Source organism: Arctopsyche grandis, chromosome 4 (genome assembly GCF_051622035.1).
Source record: "Arctopsyche grandis isolate Sample6627 chromosome 4, ASM5162203v2, whole genome shotgun sequence".
Classification (NCBI taxonomy): domain Eukaryota; kingdom Metazoa; phylum Arthropoda; class Insecta; order Trichoptera; family Hydropsychidae; genus Arctopsyche; species Arctopsyche grandis.
In genome coordinates this window covers 36,115,790-36,143,688 of record NC_135358.1, presented here as the reverse complement: position 1 = coordinate 36,143,688, position 27,899 = coordinate 36,115,790, and the positions used below count along the sequence as shown (strand labels likewise).

Below are 27,899 nucleotides of genomic sequence, written 5' to 3'. Positions count from 1 at the left end.
TGTAAATGGAAGTAGACACATCGTCAGTGTTTGTCAGAATTCGTACGGTCTCGGACATATTCATTCACAGCACTTTCGTATTTTGGCTAGCAATCGTTGCCCGTGCTTCGTGCGAGGAGGTCGTCTTCACCCACATACGTACAGACATATCCACAAATAAGTCCGCTGCTTGTTTCGTCTCAATCTTCAGCATCGCTCCTCATCTTTTATTTTACTCTATTTTTGAATATGTGAGATAAAAAAAAAAACAGTATTAAAGATGCATCCCCAGCAGAAACTGGTTCTGCTGCTGTTGTTGTGTCTTTTTTTTGTGCATTCTCAGTGTATTGTCTTGAACAAATGCTGCAACGATGGCGAGGGCATCATCAAACACAGAGCCTTTGCCAGTTACGAATGTGCAGAACCGCTTCCGAACAATGACACGGTCTTCCTGAACAGAACTTTGCATCCGTTGCGCAGTGGGAGAGCTGATCAAGACTTTTTGCACGGCTTTCCTGAAAGGTGCAGCAATGAATTTTACATCGAAACGAACTTTTCTCAAACTAAACCACTACCCGAGGAGTACTGCATCGACAAAGTCCTCGTCGAAGTCAACAAAAACGGAACCACTGAAGTCGCCGACGGGTCAGTTATAGTTGTGACATGTCCTGTCAAGGATTTTGTATCTAGTGGTGTGGTTTTCAGTATGACTACAGTCAACAAGTGTTGTTTGGGCAACATGGTATACGACACTGATAATCACATGTGTGTCAATAGAGAGCCCTTGGAAGTGGGCGACCAAAAGAGGAAAATGTCAAAGAAGGGACTGTTCGAAGAGTTCGTAGAAGGGGAAAGTTCTTTGTTAAATATTAAGTATGGTGTACCGTTGTGTCTCACACCTAAAGTGGTTTACGAGTACAAAAATGACGACTATGACTTTGAATTCAGCGAGGATTTGTTGAGGTTGAATCGATCGGAGAAAATTTACGACTTGAAGCCTGGAACTTTCTGCTTGGATGAGACGTTGAACGGCTCGCTCGTGGCAAGGGGATGCAGAGATGGATGCACCGATGGACCCTGCGTATCAAAGTGTTGTCCCGAAGGATACATTTATGGATTCAGTACTGAAAACTGTACCGACAAACCATCCTGCATTCCCAGCAAGGACTGGGGTCTGCAAATGAAATTCTATGACATGTCCAATAAGAAATCGCCAGTTCCTGCTCCCACTCCAGGTATGAGATAAAATTGTCCTAACTATTATGTACTTCCTGTCGTTGCAACAAGTGATTCGCGTACTGTAAATCTGTCTACGTGATTCACGTGCATAAATTTTTCTCGTGAATTATAAAACTACGCACAACGTAAACAATACGCCTAATGTCTCAGTCGCGGAAATTTTCAGGGCTGTGTTTAATATGCGTAATATATTTCTAGAATGTTTCGACCTTTTCTATTTATTGATCAACTGTGTATTTTTGGACCTCATATTGCGACAGATTGATCCAAAATTAATTGTACCCTACGTTTACTGGGCCAACACTTAAACACTTTTTTTGTTACAATCATAATGTATCTCTTTGTTTATAAATTATCGTAAAAAATAATATATATAAAAACAGACGCCATGTATGTGGGTATGTGTCAGACCGTGGACACACAGCCAATCAGAGTCAAGTGGTCGAGGAGACGCGGGGAAGCGTGGTAGCGGGGAAGTGGGTGTGGAGCGTCATGTGACGTCAGGTCGAGCGACGACAGGCATGTGCGACGTCAGGCCGAGCGACGGGTGACACATACATACATACACACACACACACACACACACACATTCATTCATCATTTCGAACGGGTTGGATTGGTTTGGTTTACCTCACATTATATTTACATATATCTAACATATAACTTTTATTTTAATTCGTGTATCAATTCCTTTCCGAAACCACTCGTTGAAATCAACGGGTACAACATTATTTTAATAGAAAAACCACGCTTTTTTGATCTTTTGCTTTGAACACTGATGGAGCGGTCTATGGTTATTTGAAAAAGATCCTTCCAACGCTGATCTTTGATCATTATACATTTTATTTATATTTTAGTATATTGTATTATATAATGATAGAAAACCATTACAGGTGCAAGAAGCAGACATTCTTATAATTATTAATACCTACATACATACATTGTTATGGAAAACAAATACAGGTGGAATATGCAGAAATTCTTATGATTATTAATACACATATGCATTATTATGAAAATTTCATTATTCGATAACGATAAGATTTGTAAATTATCAAATATAGCTATTGGACATTGTACTGACATGTAACGTACCCTAATTGTTAAAATGTATCAAAAATTTGAACACGAAATATTGTGATTATACATATGTACATATTATATTTTTATAATGTAGAGATTGGGAGATTGGTGCTCGTCGACCATTGGTTTACTAGCGCTGATCCGATCTGGCGTTCGCGCCAAAAAGGCCTCGACGTATGAATAAGCTGTATTCAACAACCAATAAGGTTTCGCGACCCATCGACCAATGATCTCTTTGTGTTGATAGTACACCCTGGGTATATGTAAATATTAGGCGATTTTGGTCCGTGATTCATTTGGAGCTGGCAGGCCGTCGGATCAATAATAACGCGCACAAATATTGCATTGTATGTATGTATATTATAACTGATGTTTTAAAAAACGAGAACATACAGCGACATATGTATATCTTATTCATTTTTGTTAATTGTTATTATTATTAAACATATAACTTAAATTTAATTAATGTACCAATTTTTTTCCGAAACTGTCCGTTGAAATGGTTCGGTGATTACTAGTCAAATGTGAACGGGTCACAGGACAACCGGTCGCTCTAGATCGGTCACACGTGATCACCCATCACACTAAAACTGGTCATGAGAAAACTGGTCACACCCTAAAAATGGTCACGAGAAAACTGGCCACACCCTAAAATCGGTCACGAGAAAACCTGATTGATCGATTTAAGGGTGTGACTGGTTTTCTCGTGACCAGTTTTAGGGTGTGACCAGTTTTAGTGTGACGGGTGATCACGTGTGACCGATCTAGAGCGACCGGTTGTCCTGTGACCGGTTCACATTTGACTAGTAGTCCGTTTACCGTTGAAATATCTCACAATCTATACAACACTAGTTTTAAAATAATATTTATTAGATATTTTCCAGTCTAAATGTGTGTCGATGCTTAGTAAAATATTAAATTCTAAATTTGATGATTTCTAAATTATTTACAACGTAGAAATTATATGTATATTGTTCTGTGAGCTAGACTTGTTGACTGATTCGCACCAATTCGCATTTTGAATATGCTACCTGTTTGTTGTGAAAATTTTTGCCTTGAACTATCACATAGAATGCGGTATTTTTTTTTATCTAATGCAAAATAATACGTCATCCTAACTTTTTGTTGTATCGAAATGGAAGTACACACACAATTTATTCAATGAAATGATATAAATAATATGTACAGATAGATGTAATGATAAAATGTAGATGTAAATAAATATAATATATATAAAAACGGATGCGATGTATGTGTTTGGGAATGTACGTATGTGGATATATGGCGGACGTGTCGACAAGTATGGATAAACAAATTGTAGAATAGCAAGAGTATACGTTATGCATAAGGGTATGGTGTGACGCTCGATCGTGTCGAGGAGACGCGGGGAAGCGGGGTAGTGGGGAAGTGCAGGGGTGGGGTGGGGGGGTAATAATAGTCTGACATGTGCTCCTGATACTGAGTGCCGAGTGAGCGTTGCAACGAATACCGCATTTTTATTTTAGAACTAGTGTTGTACCCGATGAAAATCATCGCATGGGTGTTGGCATACTAAGTTATTAAATAAAAAAAAAAATTAATAGAAATGTGTCAGTCCTGTGTTCGATCCCCACGCGGTGGAATTTTTTTCAAACACTTTTTAAATATATTCAATTTAATATAATATTTATATTTAATTGTTTAGTATGAAAAAAATGGTAAAAACTACCTACCTACCTATGTACATATATATAAACAATATAAAACACCAATAGAAATTCAATCTATTTAACTAAAGGAAATATTGGTAGCAAACAGTATACAATTTTTTTTCTTTTGTTATTAAATTCGTATACGTTTTGGCAGTGGTTTAGCTATGACATACATATGTATGTCAAATCGAAACGACTATTATAGTACGGCGAGCGTCATCTCAGATAGACAGACACACATAATAGCGATATTATATATGTATATGATAATTTTGTGTATCAATTCCTTTGCGAAGTTACCCCGTTGAAATCAACGGGCAAAACCCTATTATACAGATATTGACGTTGAAATACACGTTAATTGATGAATAAAAATTTGCCAAACTTTGCGTGGGGCAGCTTCCAAGAGTCCAAGAAATGGGTTTCCAAGAGTCTAAATAGGTTGGTAATTACTGGTTTCCATTATAGGTTCATGTAGTTATACATAGATATTGTTGTTTGTGTCACATTAGACAACTAGACGAAGACGATGACTTCATGTGACTATTTTTGAATATTTGTGATTTTACACTTATGTACAATTATAGTTTGCATAGTAAAAAAAATACTGTTCAATAGACCGAGTAGAATCACCAAATGTTTATTAGATTTAGCACTGAACAGTGTTTGATATTTTATTATAAATATATTGAATTTGAGCCAATTCATAGCTTAATGTCAAATTATAACAAAATTATTTACCACTATTAGATATTTTACATTTAACATGTGTATACATATAATTTTTTTTTTTGACATACAAATACCCATCTGCTAATTCTGTTAATCTGCTCACATACGATATATAAGATATGTATTCAATCTATATATATATATATGTATATATATATATATATATATATATATATATATATATATATATATATATATATACATATATATCTGCAATAAATTAAAAATAGCACTGTATAAATTGAGAAGGCTAAAAAAATGCTATATGATAGGCCAATGATCTCCATGAGATAGCATTAGCTTTATCTAATTTATGTGGATCTCTAATATACAAATATAGGCGTTTTACAAAATATGTAGATTGAATCGATTTGTCATAATTGCATAGTAGTTTTCGCATTAATTTGCAATACGTTAATCCATTGTTTTTCGTGGTAAAATTTGGTATGATTACAAAAAATTGGTACGTGCGTAGGTTCGTTGTTTGATTAGAAATTTGATTTGGGCATTTTGATCGATTCTCAGAACTATACGATTGATCCGTTTCGTATACGAAATTTCGCATCTCATAGAAACCGTGTTAAGAAATATGTAAGTTTGTTTGACTTATTAATTTTCTTTAGTTTATGTGAAACCAAAGTCTGGTCGAATATATTAATAAACCAATAAACAAAGAAAAATTCCAGAAATTTTATTTTTAGCTCTCAATACGATATAGCAGGCAGGTAAAAGTTAAAAAAATCTACGTTAAAACTCACGGAAATATTCAAAGTATGCAATTTCATTATATTTTCATTGTCCATGTTATTTTTTTTTTTTGAATTTCAAACTCGTTCTACCGGATATTGACTGAAGATATGGCGTTCGCCGAAAATAGCGCACTTATTGATTAAAATTCAAGGTGTTTGGACAGGAAATAATAGTCTTTTCACATATTGAGCCCTTCTGATTTTCGTCAAGATTCGCTAACGTCACTTAAAAAAACAATCGTATCTTTATAGCGAAAGTGTTATCATCGATGACGTATAATTGATATCGTTTGTATTCATATTTAGTTGCACCGCCTAGATTTGAATTGGTACTTGTCGACTAGATCAATCGATTAATAAATGCAAATTAACGAAAATGACATCAGTGCTAATTCATGTATTCGTCATTGAGCAATGGTCTGTAGCTTTACATTAATTCTGACCTTTGAATGCTGACCAACGCCGATCAGCGTTTTGCTGACAAGTCTATGGGCCTGCAAAATGCCGTATATAGGCGTCGTATATTGAAAAGTAAAAAATACTATCTGCTCAGCCTTTAAAGGAAGCGTTGTAATTCATTTGTCAACGTTTATAAAGACTCGTTTACACCGAATTTCAGAATTTATAACTTTAGTAGAATTAGCAGATGGAAATCCCCTGCTGAGTATTGTTGCCTAGGGGTGGGTGGAGGATCCGAGTAAAAGGCCAAAGTCGTTTCACAACATTTATTGGTGATTAAGGAGATACACACACTGGCAGTGCTCCGGCCAGAATGTATTGATATGGTCTAAGTACCTCCTTATAAAGGACAGGTCGCTCAGGGCATCTTCGACGTCCGGTTACTTTCCTATTGTTTAGGCATGTACCCGGATATGTATTCCCATGACACTCAGTCCCATGCTATCGCTGTCACTTCTTAGAAGGGACTGGGTGCCGTTACTACGCCAATTCGGTGGCCATTGTTTAGCCTACTTGCACTTAGTCTGGAGATAATCCTTGAAACCAATTATAACGGTTGCACACTGTCAGGGATGCGCCTCGGCCTAATCCGATTGCACTTAACCGGCGGCTCCTTTTAGCATAAGCTACAGTATTTTACATTTTGGCTTGGAATTTAGATTGTGAGCATTACATTCTAACAACAATGAAGAAGATCGAACTAGTTTTTGGAAAGATACATTAATTAATAGACTTCTTTTGCTTATTTTATATTGTTGCAAGATATATTAGAGCGTCTAAACACACCTTTACAAAACTCGAAATCCTCGGATGTAGTTATCTAGGGTAGTGATCTAGGGTTTATTTGGATTAGCTACAATTTTTATACCTGCTTTCTATTGGATTTCTATAAAAGACGTCAGCATTCAAAGGGTTAGCACTGATTATGTTTTATGCAATGTGAATACTTCTGACGCTTGAAAGGTATCAAATGGTTTATCAATATGCTGAAATTTCAAATGTATACGCTAAAAGACTGTTTGATTTATTCCATTATGAAATATTCTATTGTATTTACATATTCCATTAATATATTATGTTATATGTCACCTTTTCCCTTTATATTATAATTTTCTTATGTTAATACGTATCCATGTTGTATCTACGTTTTATGTATTTATTTATTTTTCTTGGTAAATATTTGGCTATGGCGTTATTTTTGTAGTTTGAGTGTAGAATTTGGTCGTAGAATAATTTGTAACGAAAACATTTTTTCTGCATGTCAGTATTTTGTGTTAATTATTTAAAATAATATCACACACACTGAGTATAATTTATACGTGTTTTTTTTTTTTTGTAAAGAGTGTTGATTTAGTAATTATGTACATATTTTTAACCCTTTAATTAAGCTGTTGGTGCTAGAGTTTGGCCGTCAACGTAAACCAGAGTCAACATCAATCACAAAAGCTAAAATTTGATTACTTTACAAAAACATCACACACTCACACAACATTACAATCACATACCAACGCATAATAAAGTCAACCGGTCCATTAAAATCACAAATAAAACTTCCACTAACAGTACTAAAAATATAAAATTGGTGCATCTGTGTGAAATCCAAAATATAATACGTAATTTAAAAAATAAAAAGACACCTGGGCGCGATTGAATAGATTACATCATAATCGAACAACTTCCTTTTAAAGCCCTAGTTTCATTATCTAAGATATTCAACGCATGTTTACTCACCGGGTATTTCCCAGAATACTTGAAAACAGCCAACGTAATAACGTATAACGTATACTTAAGCCCGCAAAAGCCCAAAAAACCTGGCCAATTATCGACCCATTAGCTGTTTTTGCACGCTCTCCAAAATTCTAGAAAAAATAATCTACAATCAAAGTCGTAGATAAGAAATTAATAAATAAACAATTTGGATTTCGCACTGGACATGCCAAGACTCAAAAACTAACAAGACTAACTGAACACGTGACGAAAAACTTTAATATGAAGAGAAGTACTGAAATGGTATGTCTCGACATAGAAAAGGCTTTTGACACGGTTTGGCACGATGGACTCATTCATAAGCTCCTTATTAATAAAATACCAAACTACCTAATTCTCATCATCATATCATACCTAACTCGTAGAAAGCTAGTGATTTTAGAGTATTCTAGTGTTGTGCCCGTTGAAATTTCAACGGGTGGTTTCGGAAACAAATTGATACATGATTTAAAATAATGTTACAATACTAGTAACAATTAATCGGAATCGGAACTGAAACAGAAATCGATCGGAACTGAACCAGAAATCGGGAATCGGAACTGAAACAGAGATTGGGAATCGGAACTGAAACAGAGATTGGGAATCGGAACTGAAACAGAGATTGGGAATCGGAACTGAAACAGGCATCAAGAATCGGAACTGAAATCAGAAATCTTTTTATTGAAATCTTCATACTTGTCGATGCACTCCCACATACCCACAAACATACATCGCGTCCGTTTTTATATTGTATATACTAGTGTTTTTACCCGGCTTCGCTCGGTATTTGTAATATAAACAGCTTAAACATGGCTAAACAATCTAATAGTAAACATTCATTTGTTTTCTTATTAAATTTATTTGAATCGAAAATAAATAATGTTCAACGATTTCGATATCGTCGTCATAGAAACTTTGATTTGTTTTTGATGCTCCCACCCAAACCTGTAAACTTTGCTTACATACTTACATACAAAGTCTCTTTCGAAATTATATATATATTATTGTATATTGTAAACTATGTACAATCAAATAACTATTGTTTTTCTATTTTCTTACCAGATACTATAGGAATCCGGTATTCAATAGTATGTACCGAAGGAAAATACTCACTGAGCGAAAACTCCCCTCAAGATGTAAGTTATTTGGATGTCGCAAATGGTGATCTGGTGGTGCCTGCAACACATGATCCTAGACCAAACTATTGCCTGGAAACATTCCGACACAAATGCGAACTGAAAAACGTGAAAAACTTTAGATTTGTTTGTTTCCCACGGACCACAGATATCGTCAAGATGAAAGCAAAGCTTCAAAAGTTCAGCATAGTGAGTATTTAATATTTTCATATCGTTATTTATTTACTTACATATAACGGCATACAGACAGAATATAGACAGGCCTCGATTGAGCTTTCTCGCCGCCCCTTATTTATTATTATTTTAAAACAAAATTTTTCAACATCAAATTTTGTAGATATTTTTAAAAATAAAAATCTTGTTTAAAAAAAATATGAATATACATAGGTATATAAAATAATATAATACGCTGTTATACATTTAATTAAAAAAAAAGCAAATTCAAAAAACATCACAAACACAAAATTAATAATAAAAAAAAAGCAATATCTGTTTAATAATTTGGTGTCAAAAAGTACAATAAACAATATTTTAAAAAATCATTGAAATAATATATGTAATATAGACACAAAATTAATAAAATAAATTCGAAACCCACCAAAAAAATGCAATGTCTGTTTAATAATTTGGTATCAAAAGGTATAATAAACAATATTTTAAAAAATCATTGAAATAGTAAAGTTAAATCATTGTTAATACGAAGCTCCATATATGGACACATCTGTTTGAGATGAAGCTTTCGGTATATTGAATCAAATTTCACGTTCTGTTGTAATCATATTTGAAACATTGTATCAGATGAAATATAGACGTAAAAAAAAAACATAACTTCATCTATTGTTGTAAAAACAATTTTCAATTTTAAAATTTTCGGCAAAATTTCGTAGTTACATATCATGGCCAATCCACTTTAATTTGGAAAAACTTCTTTCACCACTTGCAACTCATATTGGCAATGTAAAAAATTAATGTTGTATTGAATTTTATTACTTCCCTTGGGGACATGTTTTTCTATTAATTTGCACAGAACTGGCAACTCATCTGCAAAGTCCATTGCATTTATATCAGATGACTAAGTTTGGTCTATTCGCCTACACCAATTTTTAAATATCATTGAGGGATCGCCAGAAGGATATTTTTTCTTTACACCAATTTTTGCCACAGTCAAATTTCACCCCGTAGATTTGGGGCTGAATACAGAATACGAAAAACATTAAAATAGAAAGAAAATGAGTAATACACGGCCATATCCACCAAAAGCAAAAGAAAATCGAATACCCAATATTTGTTTAATACTGACAAAATATGTACGTACATACTATTGACATCTAGCACACTACATAGCGTGCCTTCAAGCTAAAACACTCGTAATTCAATCGGAACAAATTGACAATCAACTGATTGTTTGAGTCCAATTTGCCATATGTTTTCATCTAAATAGGATTAAGTTTATCACTATTTAGCAGACATGTAAAACACTAGAACAGACACGACGATTTAATATCCGCATAAGTATAATACAATGGTTGTAATGAGGATGATTGGATTTTTAGATCGTCAAATGTATATATTTGACGGCCATTACGCACGCAAAACATAACCTTTAAAGCGAGATTACGCAGCGCGAAATGCGCACTCCGGTTAATTTTTCAGGGTTGTCCCAATATTACAGTAATTAATATGGGAATCTGCTGTGAGTGATTGGGTGGCTAATAAACGTATATCTGAAGAGGCGAGCTTATCGTCGCTAATAAGCCTAAAAGCAATCAAGGGTATTGGATTACGGAGGGGTCTAAATTACATATCTCCCTCCCCCCCATGTGTCCTCTCAAATGGGATTAAAGGCTTTTTTTGCCCTTCGCGCTTATTAATAAACCCCCTCTGTCCTTCTCTCGCTGCGTACGCGTCATTTGACACTTCAAACGTTTGCTGCTTCCAAATATTTGCTCGGCGCTCGTCTCTAATTGAGACTCGGATTATGCGTTACACCTTCCGAGATAAATCTGGAATTTTCAAAAGGCGTCATGTACTATTTGACTAGTTTTTTACGGTCCATATAAGGATTAGTGCGGTCGGCATGTACAATTGTGGTTTTACTATTTGTTGTTTTAGTAGATTTCAAAAGAGGCCGGAAAATAAAATTTAAGGGGTCCACCAGAGAGGTGTAATAAGAATAGAGGGGCCCTTACGAATAAATAATTGTTGTCAATTTTACGCGGTACGTCTCTATAAATACGCTACATCGCACGGAATACAATCGGATCAATTATAAAAATGTATCCCATGTTGTTTATTGTGTGTTTTTATTTATTTTATTTTATTTTATTTTATTTTATTAATTGAAAAATCAACAGACAGGATGTAAATAGATATGTATAAAAAAACAAATAGTAAATAAATAATATATGTAACATCCGAGTCCAATAATAGATTTTTACAAAAATGAAAAAGATAAATATAAGGAAAACAAATTAAAAAGTAAAGAATAAAGGCATGACAAAATATGTAAAACATTGCATAATTAAACTATAGTATTAAAATATTTGGAAAAGGTTATAAAATAGAATATAAGAAGAAATTGAAATTTACAAATATAAAACAAATGAAAAAGGTAAATACAAAATAAACAAATGAAAAGGAAAAGAATGAAAGCTATAATATGATTAAATAGCACATTACATAACTAAACTAAAGTATAAAAATATTGGAAATATTGGAAAAATAGAATAGGAGAAGAAATGAATCAATCGGTCAAGATTCTCTTGATGTTAGACCTGAATTGATGTAGGGAAATACCAAATAGATCAACCTCATTCAGCTCTCCGTTAAACATACGATAAACGCGCTGCAGATTATTATTTTTGAATGTATTGTGCAATTTTCACCGATGCTTGCTCATCTTGCGAGTAATATAAACCAACAGAGAAATTTTTATCGGACATACGTCGAGTACCAAGCGTCAAATACAACTGATGCTAAAATTATTTAGATCTGTCCGTGGACAGAATGTCACTTGACAATTATAGCCCAAACTCCGAGTTGACGAAGACTCGAAAAATGAACTCGTACCAAAGCATTAAGATTAGGAGTGGGGGCAGACGGTGTAGGGCGAAAACACACAGCAAGGAACGTAGCACGTGGTTTGTTTTTTTAGATACTTTTAAACATGCGAAAAAAATGTGGCATACCCAGCACATATTCATGGCATGCCCAGTACACACCATCCCAAAATCACACCCTGGAGTGTTTTCGGTAAAATTTTATCCTTGCTTGACGGTGATCGATAACGGTATATCCCATATTTGGTGAAATGTAGGAGAACCCCCACAGCGGGGAGTCAAGCATACGACGTGCCGTTCTTCCCTGTGTGATTCTGCCCTTACTGAACAAGTAACCCCATTCCCAATCTCAATTCTTTGGTACGATTTCATTTTTCGAGTCTTCACCAACTCAGAGTTTATGCCATAAAGGCTACCGAAATGTAAGATAGTCAGTGGCGGCTCGTCTATATGGGCTGCGGGGCTACAGCCCTCCCAGTATAGTAAAAATGCATGCTATTTTTGCCGTCCATATATGTACATAGGCTGCAGGGCTGCAGACCTCCTACAGTATAGTACATATGCATGCTATTTTTGTCTGAATTTGATCACCGGTATGGTCAACGAGCTCGATTAATATCTACAGCTCCCCTCTATGAATTCTCACGAGTCACCACTGAAGATAGTCGATAGTTTTTTAACGATTCTTAAATGTCAATGTACCAATGAAGGATCCATATATAGTAGATATTTTATCATACGAATTTTTTTAATTAGTTTGTTACTTAGTCCGGCTGTAGAGTTGACATGTGTGCTAAAACTTAAGTTTGGTAACACTGTGTGAATCTTTATACACGATGTTTGAAACAGTAAACGGATTATTGCGCATATTGCGATCCTACCTACTTACTAAAAACTACCTACCTACAATATAAAACACCAATAGAAAAAAAAATTTTTTTTCAATAGATGGCGCTAAATGCTCAGAGACTTGGCGCCGTCTATTAGCCCAAAGGAAACATTGGTAGCAAACAGTATATATATATATATAAGTTTTTTCTTTTGTTATTATATTCGTGCGTTTTGTTGGCAGTGCAGCATTATAATATGGCCAGCGTTATATTACGCAGACACAGAATAGCGATATTATATACATATATGATTTGCGTATATATTATACGGCTCGTAAATAAATTTGTTACAGCGGTTACGTAACTAATAACATTATAGTGGGTTCCCGGAAAGATGCACTAAATTGCACTGAATGGTAGCGCAGTTTCGAGAAGTCCTAATTTTCAAAGGCGCTCAAAAATAACTTACGCAATATAATTAAAAAAAAAATGTTATCACCTTCGGTTAACATACAACTACCCCTTGACGCTTTTTTGTGGAATTCTATTGCGTTAATTCTACTTGAGCATCTTTGAAAGTTTGTATGTGCAACTATCTCGAGTGCATTTTTCCGGTCACCCATTTTAGTGAAGTGCCTCTCTAAAAAAACTTTTTTCTTCAAGACAGAGTGGCGCCCATTTAAATAACAAGTACTGAATAATGCAAAATTGAAATATCTAGCAGTTCTGCATGAGAACTGAAATCACACGATAAATAATTTATTTATGTGATACAGGGGGATTCCCATCCCTGGTTTAAAAAAATCTACCAAATCATAGGCAACATTAAATATTCGGGTCAACGATGAAATCATGCATATTATGAATAACAATGTAAAGAAATGAGATCTTAAGCTTTGATATCTTTCAATTATGCGACGACGAGTCTACGGCCATTTTCGAATTTTATCAGGTGCTAGCTGTGATATTTCTGATTTGTGCTTTTATCAGATAATTACTACACTTTTGTTTGATGTCATAAGTCCATTTGCAATAATTATTATGCTCAATGCAGATTAGATAATGTTCAACCGGTTTTGTTTTTGTTTTTAGGGTTTAGTGATATCGTGTGTTTTCTTGGCTGCTACTTTGGTGGTGTATGTAGCATTGCCGCCCCTGCAAAATCTCCATGGAAAGAACATCATGTGTCATGTGTCGGCTATGTTGGTCGCATACTCCTGTTTGGCAAGAGTGCAATGGTATATTGTACCCGACCAATATTGCAGAGTGTTCGGTAAAATATTAAATATTTTATAGTTTTGCAAAAATGATCCAATTCAAAAGTAAATTTTTAAAGTTGGGAACGATCTAAGCTTTGTCTACTGAGAGATTATTAACATCAGTTGAATCCTTTTTGCAGAAACTGATTTTGATTTCCTTATTTATTATTTATTTATTTTACATACATACATATATACCAGGAAGGTCTAACAGGTAAATCCCAATGTGCCTTCCCGGCCAATTACAAACGATGCAGCATTTTTATTATTTTATTAAGTCGCTGAATTACGAGACACTCTAAGCTGGCTTTATAGGTCAAGGAATTTGACCCTTAAAGTCCTCAACATGAGGCCACCCCCCCCCCAACGAATACAGTCTAAGAGATTCTTTAGGCTGGGGAATGAGACGGTTGTTCGTGAATATCACACAAGATCAACCGCACATCACTGTTCTAATAAAAAAAACCACACTGTACATAACCAAGTACAAAATAAACAACAACGCATGAACACATAAAGCGCGCATGCGTTAGGAAATAATACCTGAAATGTGCCGTGCGAAAGCAACGCACACCTCAAGTAAAAATACGAGAAACTGAAAACTGCAAGCTAACGAGACATCTATGAATTTTAAACTTGTACATATATTTTATTGTATATAAATCATACTCAAATAGTGGTGACATAGTGGGTAGGATGGGGTTTTAGCCAATTGAACGGAGGAACCGTTTCAACAATGAAATCAGAAAAATTGGCAAACTATGATAGGAAACGATCGACTTGGAGTCATAAGTATCCAAGTCTGATCTTGCAGCATTACTAATAATATACCCAGAATAAATTCTTTTCAATCGAGGTTATTCAAAAGCTCAACTACCGAGCCATGCTGCTGGCTAATAGTTAATAGTAAATCGAAAAGAAAAGTCAATCTGTTTCAAACGATGTTTTTGTACATCATCGATATTGATGTACATACATGCATACAAAAACATAAACATATACACATATTTAATTGATTATGACAGTACGATGAACTCAATTTCGTTATATTTTCGTTGTACTGCTAAAATTTAATTAAATTTATAATTTATCTCACTCAAAGCCAAATTTATTTAGCTCCGGGTTAAATCAATTTTTAAAAAATTGTTGTAAATATACCCATTATGTAATAGGTATTACCTATACATATGTAGAACAACAATCATGAGAACGCTATTGTTATCCTTTTTATGTACATACATATGTACATATGTATATGTGCAGTGCCGGCCTTACACCTAATGGCGCCCTCGGGCAATTTTTTTAAACACCCTTAGAAAAAACTTTCGCCTTTGGTGCTCTAATCTAAAATTTTGTATGGATTTTGGCGCTCTAATTTTAAAATTTAAAGCGCCTTTGGCGCATTATGCGGTGCCCTAACTTATTTGGCGCCCTCGGGCGTTGTTGATGTAATATATACATATGTACATTCATATGAAACTTTGATAGCAGAATTTCAAAGAAAATTTATATTAAACGTGCGAAATATGTTTTGATATGTCGCCAGCTGGAAACAATATGATTTATATATTTTTCATTTGCAGAAAATTGGTCGTGGAAAAATTTGTAGATGTTCAAAAATAAATCAGGCAATATTTAATTGTTGGTTTTTGATTGTTTTTTCAGGATACGTTATATACTTTAGTTTCTTGTCGGCTTTCTCTTGGTTGAATGTCATGTGCTTCGACATATGGTGGACATTTGGGTGAGTGGCTATTTTTTGTATATTAATTGGCTTTTCTTTAATTTATTTATTGTGTCGCTATTGCATATGTGCAAATATTAAATAAAATACACATATTCGGTCGTCGAATGAAACATGTAATATATATTATATGTTGCTGAGCGAAAAAATGGTTACTATTTGGAATAATTGATATTGGGTCGCCAAAAACCTTAATTAACTAAGGTTTTTGTAACGGATAGGAGTGGTTTAAACGTGACAAATTTATATGCAAAATTATAGGAAAAAAAAATAGAGTCATTAGCAGTGTTAATTCGCAGGTAGTGTGCTGTATCCTAATGTTTGAACGTTAGTGAATGTTTGCTTTAGAAAAACATGTTCGAACATCTGAGAAGCATCAGTGGGTGTGAAATTGGTTGTGTAAATTTCTAAATAAACACACAATCTCATCATCGATGCCCTAAATTTTTATAATGACATAAAATAAACAGTGAAATTTTCAATGAAAGTGTGTGTGTGTGTGTGTGATTGATTTCTGTTTTGTTAAGTGAGATAGTATGTTTTTCTGTTGACTTTGTTGGGCGAATTATTTTTTCTATAATTAAAAACAACTAGCTAATTAAGTATGCGTGTTAATTTTATCGGTGGTCGCTTGGGTACTGATAAAAGATAATTCATTTTGTTCCTTTGTGATATTTCATCGTCAATTTATCAAAAGCTAATAATAATCTGCTCGTCCACTATGAAAATTAGTTCACGTCATAATTATGTCATAAAGTGGCTTTCAAATAGATAGCGCAATTTTTAATGTACACACTTTACTGAATTTTAATATACCTGTAATTAATCTAAAGAATCGGCGTAAATGTCACACTGCGTCGTTACTTTGTTCTTAATCTGTGTTGGTTTCATTAATGTCAGTGTCTAATGCTGCGTACGCCCAAACCAACGAACGGCCCACAGGCCAACTTTTAAAACCAGTAGTGTACAAAATATCCAAATAAAAATTAAATTAAATAATAAAATTAAGCTAAAGAGCGAGATTGTGCTAAAATTAGATCATCGTTGATGTTTTGAATTACAACAATGTTTTGAATTACGACGATACGCATTTACAACTAGAGAAATATTATAATTTCTATGCTTACGAGCGAAAAATAATCTTGTTATTATTTCTTAAAAGTCGTCACGATATCCACTGTCCTCTGAGAAAACAATTATATGGCATCACACATTAGCCTATATATGGTTGTATGAGTTGATTTGAGATTGTATTTGTATATTCATGAATTCGCTCCCATTCGATTAAAATACATCTCTTGTCGGTCATCACAAAGGGAAATAATATTAATAAATAAATCAGCTCAGAGGTAAAAGTTATCGAATGATGTGTGATTTTTGTTTGTGATTGTCGACCGACTTAAAATATGGAATTAAAAAAAAAACCCTTTGACAAAACATCGACAACCGCACTGACGGTTTTTTGTCAAAAGTTTTTTTTGCCGATCATCGACGGCCGAACACAGTAGCGGTGTTTTATGAGGAAGTAAAAATAATAATTCTTTGATTTTTTTTCGATCGTAGTGCGTATCTACGTAAGTCAAAACATCTTAAGTCGAGGACTACCTGTATGTGATTGTTGATGATCTAATTTTAGCTCAATCTCGAAAATTTATTTAAATTGTGTATGTTCTGTTTTAACTTTCAATATTTTATTTTAATTTTAATATAATGATTATAATTTTATTTTGATATTTGAATTTAATTTTAATATAATAATAATAGTTTTAATTTTGATATTAAATTTCAATTTTTAAATTTAATTTTTATTTCGATATTTTGTACGCTACTGGTTTAAAAAGTTGGCCTGGGGGCCGTTCGTTGGTTTGGTGCGTACGCAGCATAAGGACAACTCAAATCGTTTTCTATCTACATATGTACATACCTACATATCAGTGGCGTGCGCTGAAATTCTCTCTCTTTTTGTCGTACAGCCTTACTTAATGTGCACGAGCAGGATACAAGAGGAACAGGCTGTTCCTCTTGTATCCTTCTCGTGCACATTAAGTAATGCTGTACGACAAAAAGAGAGAGAATTTCAGCGCACGCCACTGCTACATATCAAAATTCATTTAATTCCTTCTATGAAACCACAAAGAAAATTTCAACAATATATGCCATATATGGCATATATTGTTGTAAAAGTGTTTTACAATGTGAAATATGATAAGCATCAAATTTAGTAGAGTATAAATTAAATGAACTTAAGTATTATTGTATATGTCACAGTCGAAGTGTATTTTCAGTTGTAATATAAAAGTTATATTTTGACAGCTCAGATGTTTTTACGAATGCTTTAAAATTCAAAAACGCGCTAATATTTGCTAGGTATTACGAATAAAGATAATGAGTACCGTGTTACGATAACTCTAAGAATGTGTTCAAATAAAAAATGTGACTTTCCAACTCAATTTACTAGTCTTAGTGACGTTTTCACGAAAACCTAATCTCTCTATCCAACCTGGTACTAACTTACATATAGTTGAACTTTATTTTCATTTGTAATATATTTTGGCCAGTTGGAATGTACATAATTCGCCATATGAATCAACTTACGTGGATTAGACGGCATATATTCAAACTAGTCAACATATATTACAACTGGAAGGTACACTTCAACTATAACAGTAGTTGTTACCAGGCTAGATGGAATATATTCAAACTAGTCAACATATATTACAACTGGAAGGTACACTTCAACTGTAACAGGTTACAGGGTATCTGTATAAGCAAAATTGAGTATAGTTAAAGATACTATTTCTTTACGTAGATTTGTAATACTAACATATGTATCTATGTGGAATAAATATAGCTTAGGTTCGATTCGATTCCAGAAACTTGTATTCTTTGCTGATCATTTCAAAGTGCGTTTGACTGATTTGATCCAACTGGTCATCTTATTAATACGTAAATTTTAACAAAAGACCGCTTCAGCCGCAGGTCATCATCATCATCAAACGAGGCGATCGTTTTCATCGCTCACCCCCTGCCATTTATCATCGCCTATGTTTAAATTGACGGTGTTTGTTTTGAACGAACCAACCTTGACGCTACTCATATCCGACGCATGTATTATACCTACTAGTGTAGCCACCAATGTATCCATTTTTTTTGTTCCTGATAATATATTATACATTATATGATTTTATTTTGGACACGTTATGAACGATGAGTAAAACACCTGCTGAAATCGTTTCGTTACTTTGGGAAATATTGACGCAAACGTCTTTCGACTAAAGCGAACGTACGCATGTATCGTATTCTTCTCACATGTCTATTCATACTCATATAATATATTGTATTTGTTCTAAACTTCCGCTCTAGTTATATACATATGTATAAATATACTATACAGCTTTTCACAATAAAAACGCTATTGAAATACATAATTTAATCATATTGTTTTCTGGTAGTAATTAAATTTATTTGGGGAGTCTTATTAACATAACTGCATATATTCTAATATGCTTATTAAGACACTAAAGAGAATTTTTCTATTTTATAGTTGATATTATAATGTATACAAAATAAATAAAAAAATTAAATATACACACACGTTTATGAAAGCATTTTCGATACAACTTGAGCGCAAATGTAGGGAAACTTACACAAGACAAAAGTTCTACTTCCGGTTGTCAGATTTTGTTCGAAATTTTTTCATTACTTCAAATCAATATAATTATTATACACATTAAATATCAAGAAAATAAAAATAATTTAAAAGATCAAAATAAAATAATGAAATATTGTTCCGGTTTACGAATTCTGAGCAAAACCTTATCAGCTCTAAGTTAGTACATAAAGAATACAAATATAAATTTTCATCTTGATACGTAAAGGGATGTGAACAGAATAGTGGCCACAACATTTTTGACCTTTCTAAGAGGAAACAATCCCACTTCCGGTTTATTAAATTTAGTGATTTTTATTTTATTTTCATCACACAGATACGAGAATTATACTTGAATTTTTTCGTGAAGCGCACACATGTTTAAGGGGTCGAAAACTATAGTGGAAGAAAAATCGAACAAGAGTAAACTGCCATTTCCGGTTGACAGATGTTTACCAAATTTTGTACATAACTTGGTATTAAGCTTAAACTTATAGATATGAAATTTCAGTTCAATAAACCAAAAGTTTTCTGAAGAAAACATAAAAAACCTCGATTCTCTAGAGTAAAAGTATGACACTACTTCTGGTTCAGGTAAAAATATTAGGGTATAAAATTTATAATTTCTATTACATGTAAAAAAAATTTCAATCTCCAGTTTGAATTTTCGCATGATCACAAAACTTCATCTACTGTTACTACTACTTGAAAAGGTAAAAAGTATGGCATAAATAAAAATATGTAGTTTCTAATTTTAAAATGAGAGAGTATTAATGAATCCATAAAGACTTGATCTTGAATGATTTATGTATATTATAAATAAATATAATATGGAATAAATAATAAGGCTATTTGGATTCACTAGTTCTTTCATAAGATTTATTTTTTTCATGAAAATGCAAATGACTTGTATGTACATACATACATATATCATGTTTCTGGAATCAATGATAGAATATTTTTTGTTTTACAAAATTACATGTGTTACAAAGCGAATTTATTGTTTTGCAGAAGTTTTATTCTTCTTAAAGTAGCATACTTACATACTTACATATTATATAAAAAGCATATTTAACAGTTTCCAATTTTCTTATGGAAGGAAAAGAAATATATCGAAGGAATGAATACATAATGCATAATTAGAATTTATATAAATATGTACATATGGTGGATGTTTGTTTTGTTTGGATCTATCTCAACCAATAAGCTAGATATAATCAGTAAATTCGAACAGGAGACGTCCCACCTGTATTCATAGGTATTATAATATCTAATCAGAATCGTTGAGAAAATCGAATAAATATTTAGCGAAATTAAACAGGATTTGTAGTAGCTTTAGATTTAGAAACATTTATGAGTACTGCTGATTAAACTATTATTACGATTTTGAAGTTACATATATGAATAGAAATGATGGATGCATCAAACCGTCAGAATTTGGTCTTAAATATAACTTGAATATATTGTTGCGTAGGCGAAATAAAATCCGAGTAAAAGGCCAAAGTCGTTTCACAGCATTTATTGGTGATTAAGGAGATACACACACTGGCAGTGCTCCTTCCAGAATGTTTTGATATCGCCTAAGTACCACCTTATAACGGATCGGTCGCTCAGAGCATCTTCGACGTCCGGTTACTTCCCTATTGTTTAGGCATGTACCCGGATATGTATTCCCACGACACTCAGTCCCACGGTATCGGTCACTTCTGAGAAGGGACCAATAGCGGCCAATTCGTTGGCCATTGTTTAGCCTACATGCACTTAGTCTAGAGATAATCCTTGAAACCAATTATAACGGTTGCACAGAGTCAGCGATGTGCCTCGGCCTAATCCGCGGCTCTTTTTAGTATACGCTACAGTATTTTGAAATATTTTTTAAAATATTGAATTATTCCACCCTAAAGTGTGGTTGGATGAAAAAGTTTCACTAGAATTAGCAAAAGTAACAAATGTATATTTTTATAGTCAAGAATGAAAAGGATTATGTGTTTCATTTAACGTCCCCTGAGTGGTGTTTTGGGCAAATGTTTTAGAATAAATAGGGGTGCATGTAGTACCTATGTACTTAATTTTGGAAGTTGACTCACATTTACTGACGAGAGACCATCAAACAGTCAACATATGGATATGTACATACATAGTTAATGAATTGACCACAAGGCGTTTCCGTTACGATCATTACATACGTCGTTTAAAGTTTATTAACACCAGCGATAAATGCATTATAGGAACATCACCGGAATTGAGGAAGTAGACCCGAGTGTTTACCATAAATGCGAATAAACATGATTCGTATTGTTCGAACGAGTCAGGATTAATTTCGAAGCAAATCACCGCGTCAATTACTGAGAATCTTCATGGGAAACCGGGTTCAGTCTTTATAGTCTTCTTAGATCCACACAATGACGGGGTGCGATCAAATAACCTAATAAACTTAATTGATCGTAACGCTAAATTGCGAAATTTTCGCATAAAGTAATATTGCGTGGGCGTTTACGTTTTTATTGTATTATGAGCAAGGCATCGCGGTAGAGACAATAAAAATAATAGAAATTGATACCGATCGTTTCATAGCAAATAAGCAAGCAGAAAATTAGAAAGGTGGTAGAATTAATTCCGCCAAAACGTACCTACACACATATGTATACGTAGCTGTGGAAACAAAGTCGTCAAAAAATTTGAGTAATTCCGACTGCAATTTCGCGTCTAAATTACATTTATTTTTAACAAAAACGAATTTAAATTTAAAAAATCGACGTTGGAGTCGAAGTCGTGAGTTTTCCCAACGACTTCAAAGCCCAATACATTTTATATCCACCACTCACTTTCATGGCATTGTACACACGTTCAAAATGTATACTGTAGTAACGGAAGTATTTGCTTTTCTCAATATTATATGATTTGTTCCAGATGTGAATGGATGCTTTCATTGTAAATAATTCATGTTTAATATATACGTTGAAGTTGAGTTGATGTTTAAGATTTCATATATGTAGTATTAACTGAATTGCCCAACGTTGCTCGGGCCAGTGAAAATTTAAAAAGTAGGAAAAGCAACAATAAATTGCAAGAAAAATTTGTGTAAGGGATTAAGTTAGAGTTCTAAACTTTAGATTAAGATTCTAAAATTTTACATTAAGTTAGAGAAGTTGTCGGTATACAGTAGCGTAGCTACTAAGCCCGCAGACCCCGCAATGCGGGGGGCGCCACGAAGCGCGCCTTTTTCACTGATTTTTTAATTTGTTCAGTAATTTTTAAGAAATAACTTTTTTAAAAAGTTCTCTTATTTTTCAACCTATATGTGCATGTACTATATGTATGTACATACATTATTATATACACTATATGTGGTGGTCTTTTCTATCTCAGATGCAATTTCGGGTGCCGTTATTTTTCTATTTCGCTTGCTTAATAGTATAATTTGTTGATCCAATGCTTGTGTTGTGATTCTGGGACGTCGTGATTTTGATTTATCCATAATATTGTTGGAATTTCGGAATTTTTTTATTGTCTGTTGTACTGCAGTCTTCGAAATATTTAATTTTTCGGCAATATCTCGCTGGTTTTTGTGTTGATTGTAAAGAGCAATAACAGCTCCTCGAGTCTCCATGGTAAGATTTTTGTTTCTTCCCATATTTCTTCCAAAAAATTTGTCTTCTCTATATAGAGAAGAAAAATATAGAGAAGAAAAAACAAGAAAACAAGAAAACCAAATTCATTTGTTTTTATTGTTTTGAACTACTTCTATGTCATATCAGCAGGATTAAGTAAAAAAAAAAGGTCGAAATATTAACTGCTCACAGAAAAGTTGTCGGATTTCAACATATGTCGATTCGTCACGCGGAATGTTTAAGACAATTTTGAACTCTTACACAAAAAAAACAATAAACCAATGGGATAATCCCTGTTTTTTTTTGTTCAAATTAAAGCTAAGGGTTTGTGGAAAAACATTTTATTTTCGTATATTCACACATATATATATTCATTTATTTGAACTATTTCACGCTAAATTAATTTTATGGACGTGAGAAAACAAGTTATAGGTTTGGTCTTAAACATATGGACGGTAGTGTACATATTTTGAATTCATCCTTAGTGTGTAATTGATCTATGCCAATAGGGCTAGAAGACTGTCGTCTTTTTCCATCTTTTGGACGTCAGTGCCACTTCAACCTATTTGCTGAGAATTCTCTTATTCTTATATATTTTTTCAATGTGTAAACAATAAAACAAAATTATATGATTAAAACCAATAAAATTTATAAATTTTTCGCTGTCACCATTAGCAAGTGGGAAGTTTTTAAGGAAAATTCACCATCAGTTACTTTAAACAGATTGTGCACTGCTTGTTGGTCGTCTAGATTAAACTATCAATGCACTTCGATATATAGGTACATATACCGTTACGTAAAAAAGGTATAAATTATTAATTTGGAAAGTTATTTTGATGTAAGTAAATAATATGAATATACGGGGGGGGGGGGGGGCGCCTTAATATATTTTGCGGGGGGCATCAGGAATTCACGCTACGCCACTGTCGGTATAAGTTAATGTACCGTGAGATAGTAAACCAAATTTGGTGGTTCTAAATTGAAAACAAACAAATATACAAACATTCTTCTTTATATAGTAAATAAATGGATGTCGTTTTGCCTAATATAACGAAGTTGTGAAAGTTGAAAGAGAATGAATGTGATCATAAATTTTATTTTTTACATTCAAATATACTCACCAGAAAGGCAAAATCTATGCTAAAAATAAGTTTTAGATTATATTTACATAAAACAACAGTTCAAGTGGAGCTAACTTTAAAATACATACCTAAGATTTCATACTTTGATGGTTCAAATATTATACTGTTGCGTAGGGGTGGGTTCAGGATCCAAATGAAAGGCCAAAGTCGCTTCACAGCATTTATTTAACCATTCAGGAGGTCCACACGTAACCACCGCTCACTCCAGAATAATCTGATAATCCTTATAAAGGACAAGTTGTCCATCACAGCTTCTCCGATCCATTAATGTGTCTATTGTCTAGGCATTTAAAGGTCTGCCCTGGCGAGTCCATTGGGTACGCATGCACTCGCCCAGGTCAGTGAGAACTCTAGCGTATACTTTGTTCGGGCACTTACTGAGTTCCGTTAGTCTAATCTGGGGTCTCTATTGTTCACCCACGAATGCACAGACAGTGGACACTCTCTCTCATATTCCCAAGCTACAATACTATATTTACCTATGGTATAAGTTTTTATGTAATAAATACATCATACTACTCTCTGTATAATACAATTTATATTTGTTTTACATAGGAATATTGGCACAGTTCAAATAATGCGACACGGCAAAGATTGGATGAGGTTCATTAAATACAGCCTGTATGCTTGGGGAGTTCCAACTTGCCTTTCAATCTTAACATTTTTAATAGATATTTACAATGTAGCTCCGGGATGGCTGGATCCGAATATAGGTGCTTCTCAATGCTGGATTACAACTAGTGAGTGTCGTGAAGTTATACAGTGTATCTAACTCTGTACTCTTTTATCAGAATATTCATGGAATTATATTTTAGGTACATTCAAGGCTCCGGTATTAATACTGTTCATTTTGCCGGTGGGGATACAGATCTTTTTGAATATGATATTTTTCATATTGACAGCACGTTATTGCAACAAAGTTAAATCTGAATTACACCGCATACAGTCTGGAAGCATGGGCGAACGCTGTCGAAAAAGATTCACAGCAGACAAAGCAAAGTAAGGATGTTTATATGTAAATAAAACAGTATTTCATTAAAAAACAGATTGTTTGATGTTTTTGGTATGAAATATTGCTAATTTTTTTTAACCTGAAGACTAATTCAAGATGTGTGTTATTGAATATTTCAGATATACAATGAATCTGAAGTTATTCATTGTAATGGGCATGTCATGGATATTGGAGATACTGTCAAGTTTATATAGTGAACCGATGGAGTTGTGGTATGTCGCAGATACTATAAACGTATTGCAAGGAGTTCCAATATTTTTCATACTAGTATTGAAAAGAAAAATATTCTTCTTAATGAAAAAACGTCTAGGTAAAATACATTTACATTATTCGGTTTTTATAATACTTTTCAAGTCTTGGACGATATGATATTTTTGAAAATTTGGTTGGTTTTTTGAACATATTTTTGTTGAATTAAACGTGTGGCTCCAGGGGTTCCAAAAAATCGCCCGAAAAAAAAAGCCAGTTTTCGGTAATTTTACAAATAAAAAGCCGGTTAACCGGCTTTCACCGGTTTCAGAAAATTTAGATTTTTTAAAAAAATTATCGAAAATAAAACTATAAATATATTTTGCAACAAATAATTGCTTATAAATTAAATTGAGTTATAAAGATTATGAACTTTCATAAGATCATTATTATATATTGATTATTACAAATAATAAAATTTGTATTGTATATCACAGCCGTACAATGGCAGATCCTGAATACGCACAAATAATTAAATGATTTAAATAAACTGCTATCAAGAATATATTTAAAAAATAATGTCTTACCTCATTACTAAGTCCATTACTTAATCTCAATGCCACCGCTAAGTGCTGTACCTTTTTTTTTGTTGTACATAGAAATATAAGCTTATTTCTTAAGAAAGTTTGGATATACAATTTCTTTTGATCTTTCATAGCAATTTGAAATTAATAATTATTAGTTTTGAGGAAAAAAAAATTAAGAAAATCATAAAAAGCCGGTTGATCGAGCCAAAAAAGCCGGTTTTTGGTTTCGGTTTTAGCCGGCTTGGAAGCCCTAATGTGGCTCTAAGCCTTTTTGGAGCTTATGCATACTTTTTAATGCATGAAATATCTACAGAACACCAATATTTATTTCTGCCTCATCTCCGACAAAGATATATGTCATTGGTAAATGTATAAAATTCCAATTTTATTCTAATTTCAACAAATTTATATTTTTTATTATAACTTGGGTATTATTTTCGATTGAAATTCTTGATATATTAAGAATTTGATTGACAATTTTTGATATCCATAACATAATCTCGAGGAACAGCAGTTCTACTAACAAATAACCATCCAGTAACTTCTGGTGTATGGTTCAATAAAAAATTAATGTAGTGCAAATACCATCAACATTTGTTGTTGCAATGAAAAAAGTGTCCGAATCATTTATTTTACCCAGCAATTTATTTCTAGGATCCAAAAGCTCGAGCAGTCAACCAACAAATGAAGATCCTAAACTCCTTATGTCCAATTCCATCAGATGACCTTTACTAATGATATCTGTGATATTTAAATTTATTTTTCAGTATTTATTAGTGCTATTTAATTTCGAATGCGCATGATTAATTAATTAGTGACATTAGTGACCTTCGCTTTGCTGAAAAAACTGACTGTTTAGGTATTCCAATGAGTACAAATCTTATGGTGAAAATCGCATTTATTACGAGGTTGAAGAATGAGCATAATTTTATTTTGAATTATGTCCAAATTCTAAATGGTTTTGTGTTTTCTTCAAAACATCAAAAATAAACATTCACGATATAATAAATAATTTTCTGTTTCAGGCTTCGAATGTTTGAAGCATGCTAGATTCAATTTGTATTAACATATGATAAACATTCCGTATTTTAAGTAATAATACAATAAATATGTTATAACATTTTATCTTCAAATTTACTAATGTTTAACATTTCACTGTACTGCTTTCCATCACTGCTATATATTATATGTGCCGCATAAGGTGTGCTTAAAAGCTTTTGTAACTAATTGCTGTGATTACCTTCCCATTATTTCAGGCATTGATAAACTTGTGCAACGACCAAAAAGCGATGTTACCATGTCCACGGGACTAACGGGCTCTACTTCTGATGCAAGGAAAAGCATTCCTGCCATTCAAATGCCTGAAATAGAAAATACATCATTGTTGCCGAAATTACTTGAAAAAGGAAAATTTTAGTTTTATTCAAACAAATTATTTATAATAAATGCATTCATAAAACTGAAAATAAAATTTGTTCTTTCTATAGGAACTACAATTTAGAATCTGTTATTTTAAGTTACACGAATATAATTAATTTTACTATTAGTTTTATCATGAAACATGCATATATGCATATGTACAGTGGAAATCGCGTAATATGTACAAAACCAATGGGATAGAAATTGAATTATACAAGAAAAAAAATATGTGACTATAAATTGCATATAAATATTTGTTTTCAAAGAATTCCTCGCATCTCTTGCTTTAAGCAACCCCATCTTTTAAAGAAATTTAAAGCGAATTCTTGGTTAGTTTGCAACTTGATTTTTGAAGGTGAGAAATATTTATGAATTTTAGATACACGAACGCGAAATTCACCACCAAAGACATCTCACTCTCTTTAAGAAGACACCAGAGATGTCTGTCTAGTCAATAGTTATTAACTATAAACAGTTTGGTGTCAATCAGTGTATATTTTTGTCTTTGCGAGACGGGAAATAAGTTCGTGTCGAACGTTTTTTGTTAAAAGAAAACACAATGAATGAAAGTACAGGTCTTTTAC

The 27,899-nt window shown here is 33.2% G+C and overlaps 1 protein-coding gene across 1 annotated transcript; it reads left to right on the top strand.

The window, feature by feature from the left end:
* The first annotated feature begins 25 nt into the window (after window positions 1–25).
* Window positions 26–27,530, top strand: LOC143911175 (G-protein coupled receptor Mth2-like). Its single transcript, XM_077429944.1, has 8 exons — window positions 26–1,214; window positions 8,741–9,003; window positions 13,796–13,976; window positions 15,628–15,706; window positions 24,664–24,848; window positions 24,924–25,107; window positions 25,240–25,430; window positions 27,153–27,530. Exons 1-8 carry the CDS (start codon window positions 260–262, stop codon window positions 27,311–27,313), a joined length of 2,199 nt encoding a protein of 732 aa, XP_077286070.1. The 5' UTR covers window positions 26–259; the 3' UTR covers window positions 27,314–27,530.
* The last annotated feature ends 369 nt before the right edge of the window (window positions 27,531–27,899 follow it).

What these genes read in the sequence shown, in the direction of transcription:
- LOC143911175 (XM_077429944.1), top strand. Translation starts at nt 260, where the DNA reads ATGCATCCCCAGCAGAAACTGGTTCTGCTGCTGTTGTTGTGTCTTTTT. An exon ending in AGCTTCAAAAGTTCAGCATA is followed by an intron (nt 9,004 to 13,795) that starts GTGAGTATTTAA and finishes TTTTGTTTTTAG; the next exon opens with GGTTTAGTGATATCGTGTGT. An exon ending in TTCACAGCAGACAAAGCAAA is followed by an intron (nt 25,108 to 25,239) that starts GTAAGGATGTTT and finishes TGAATATTTCAG; the next exon opens with ATATACAATGAATCTGAAGT.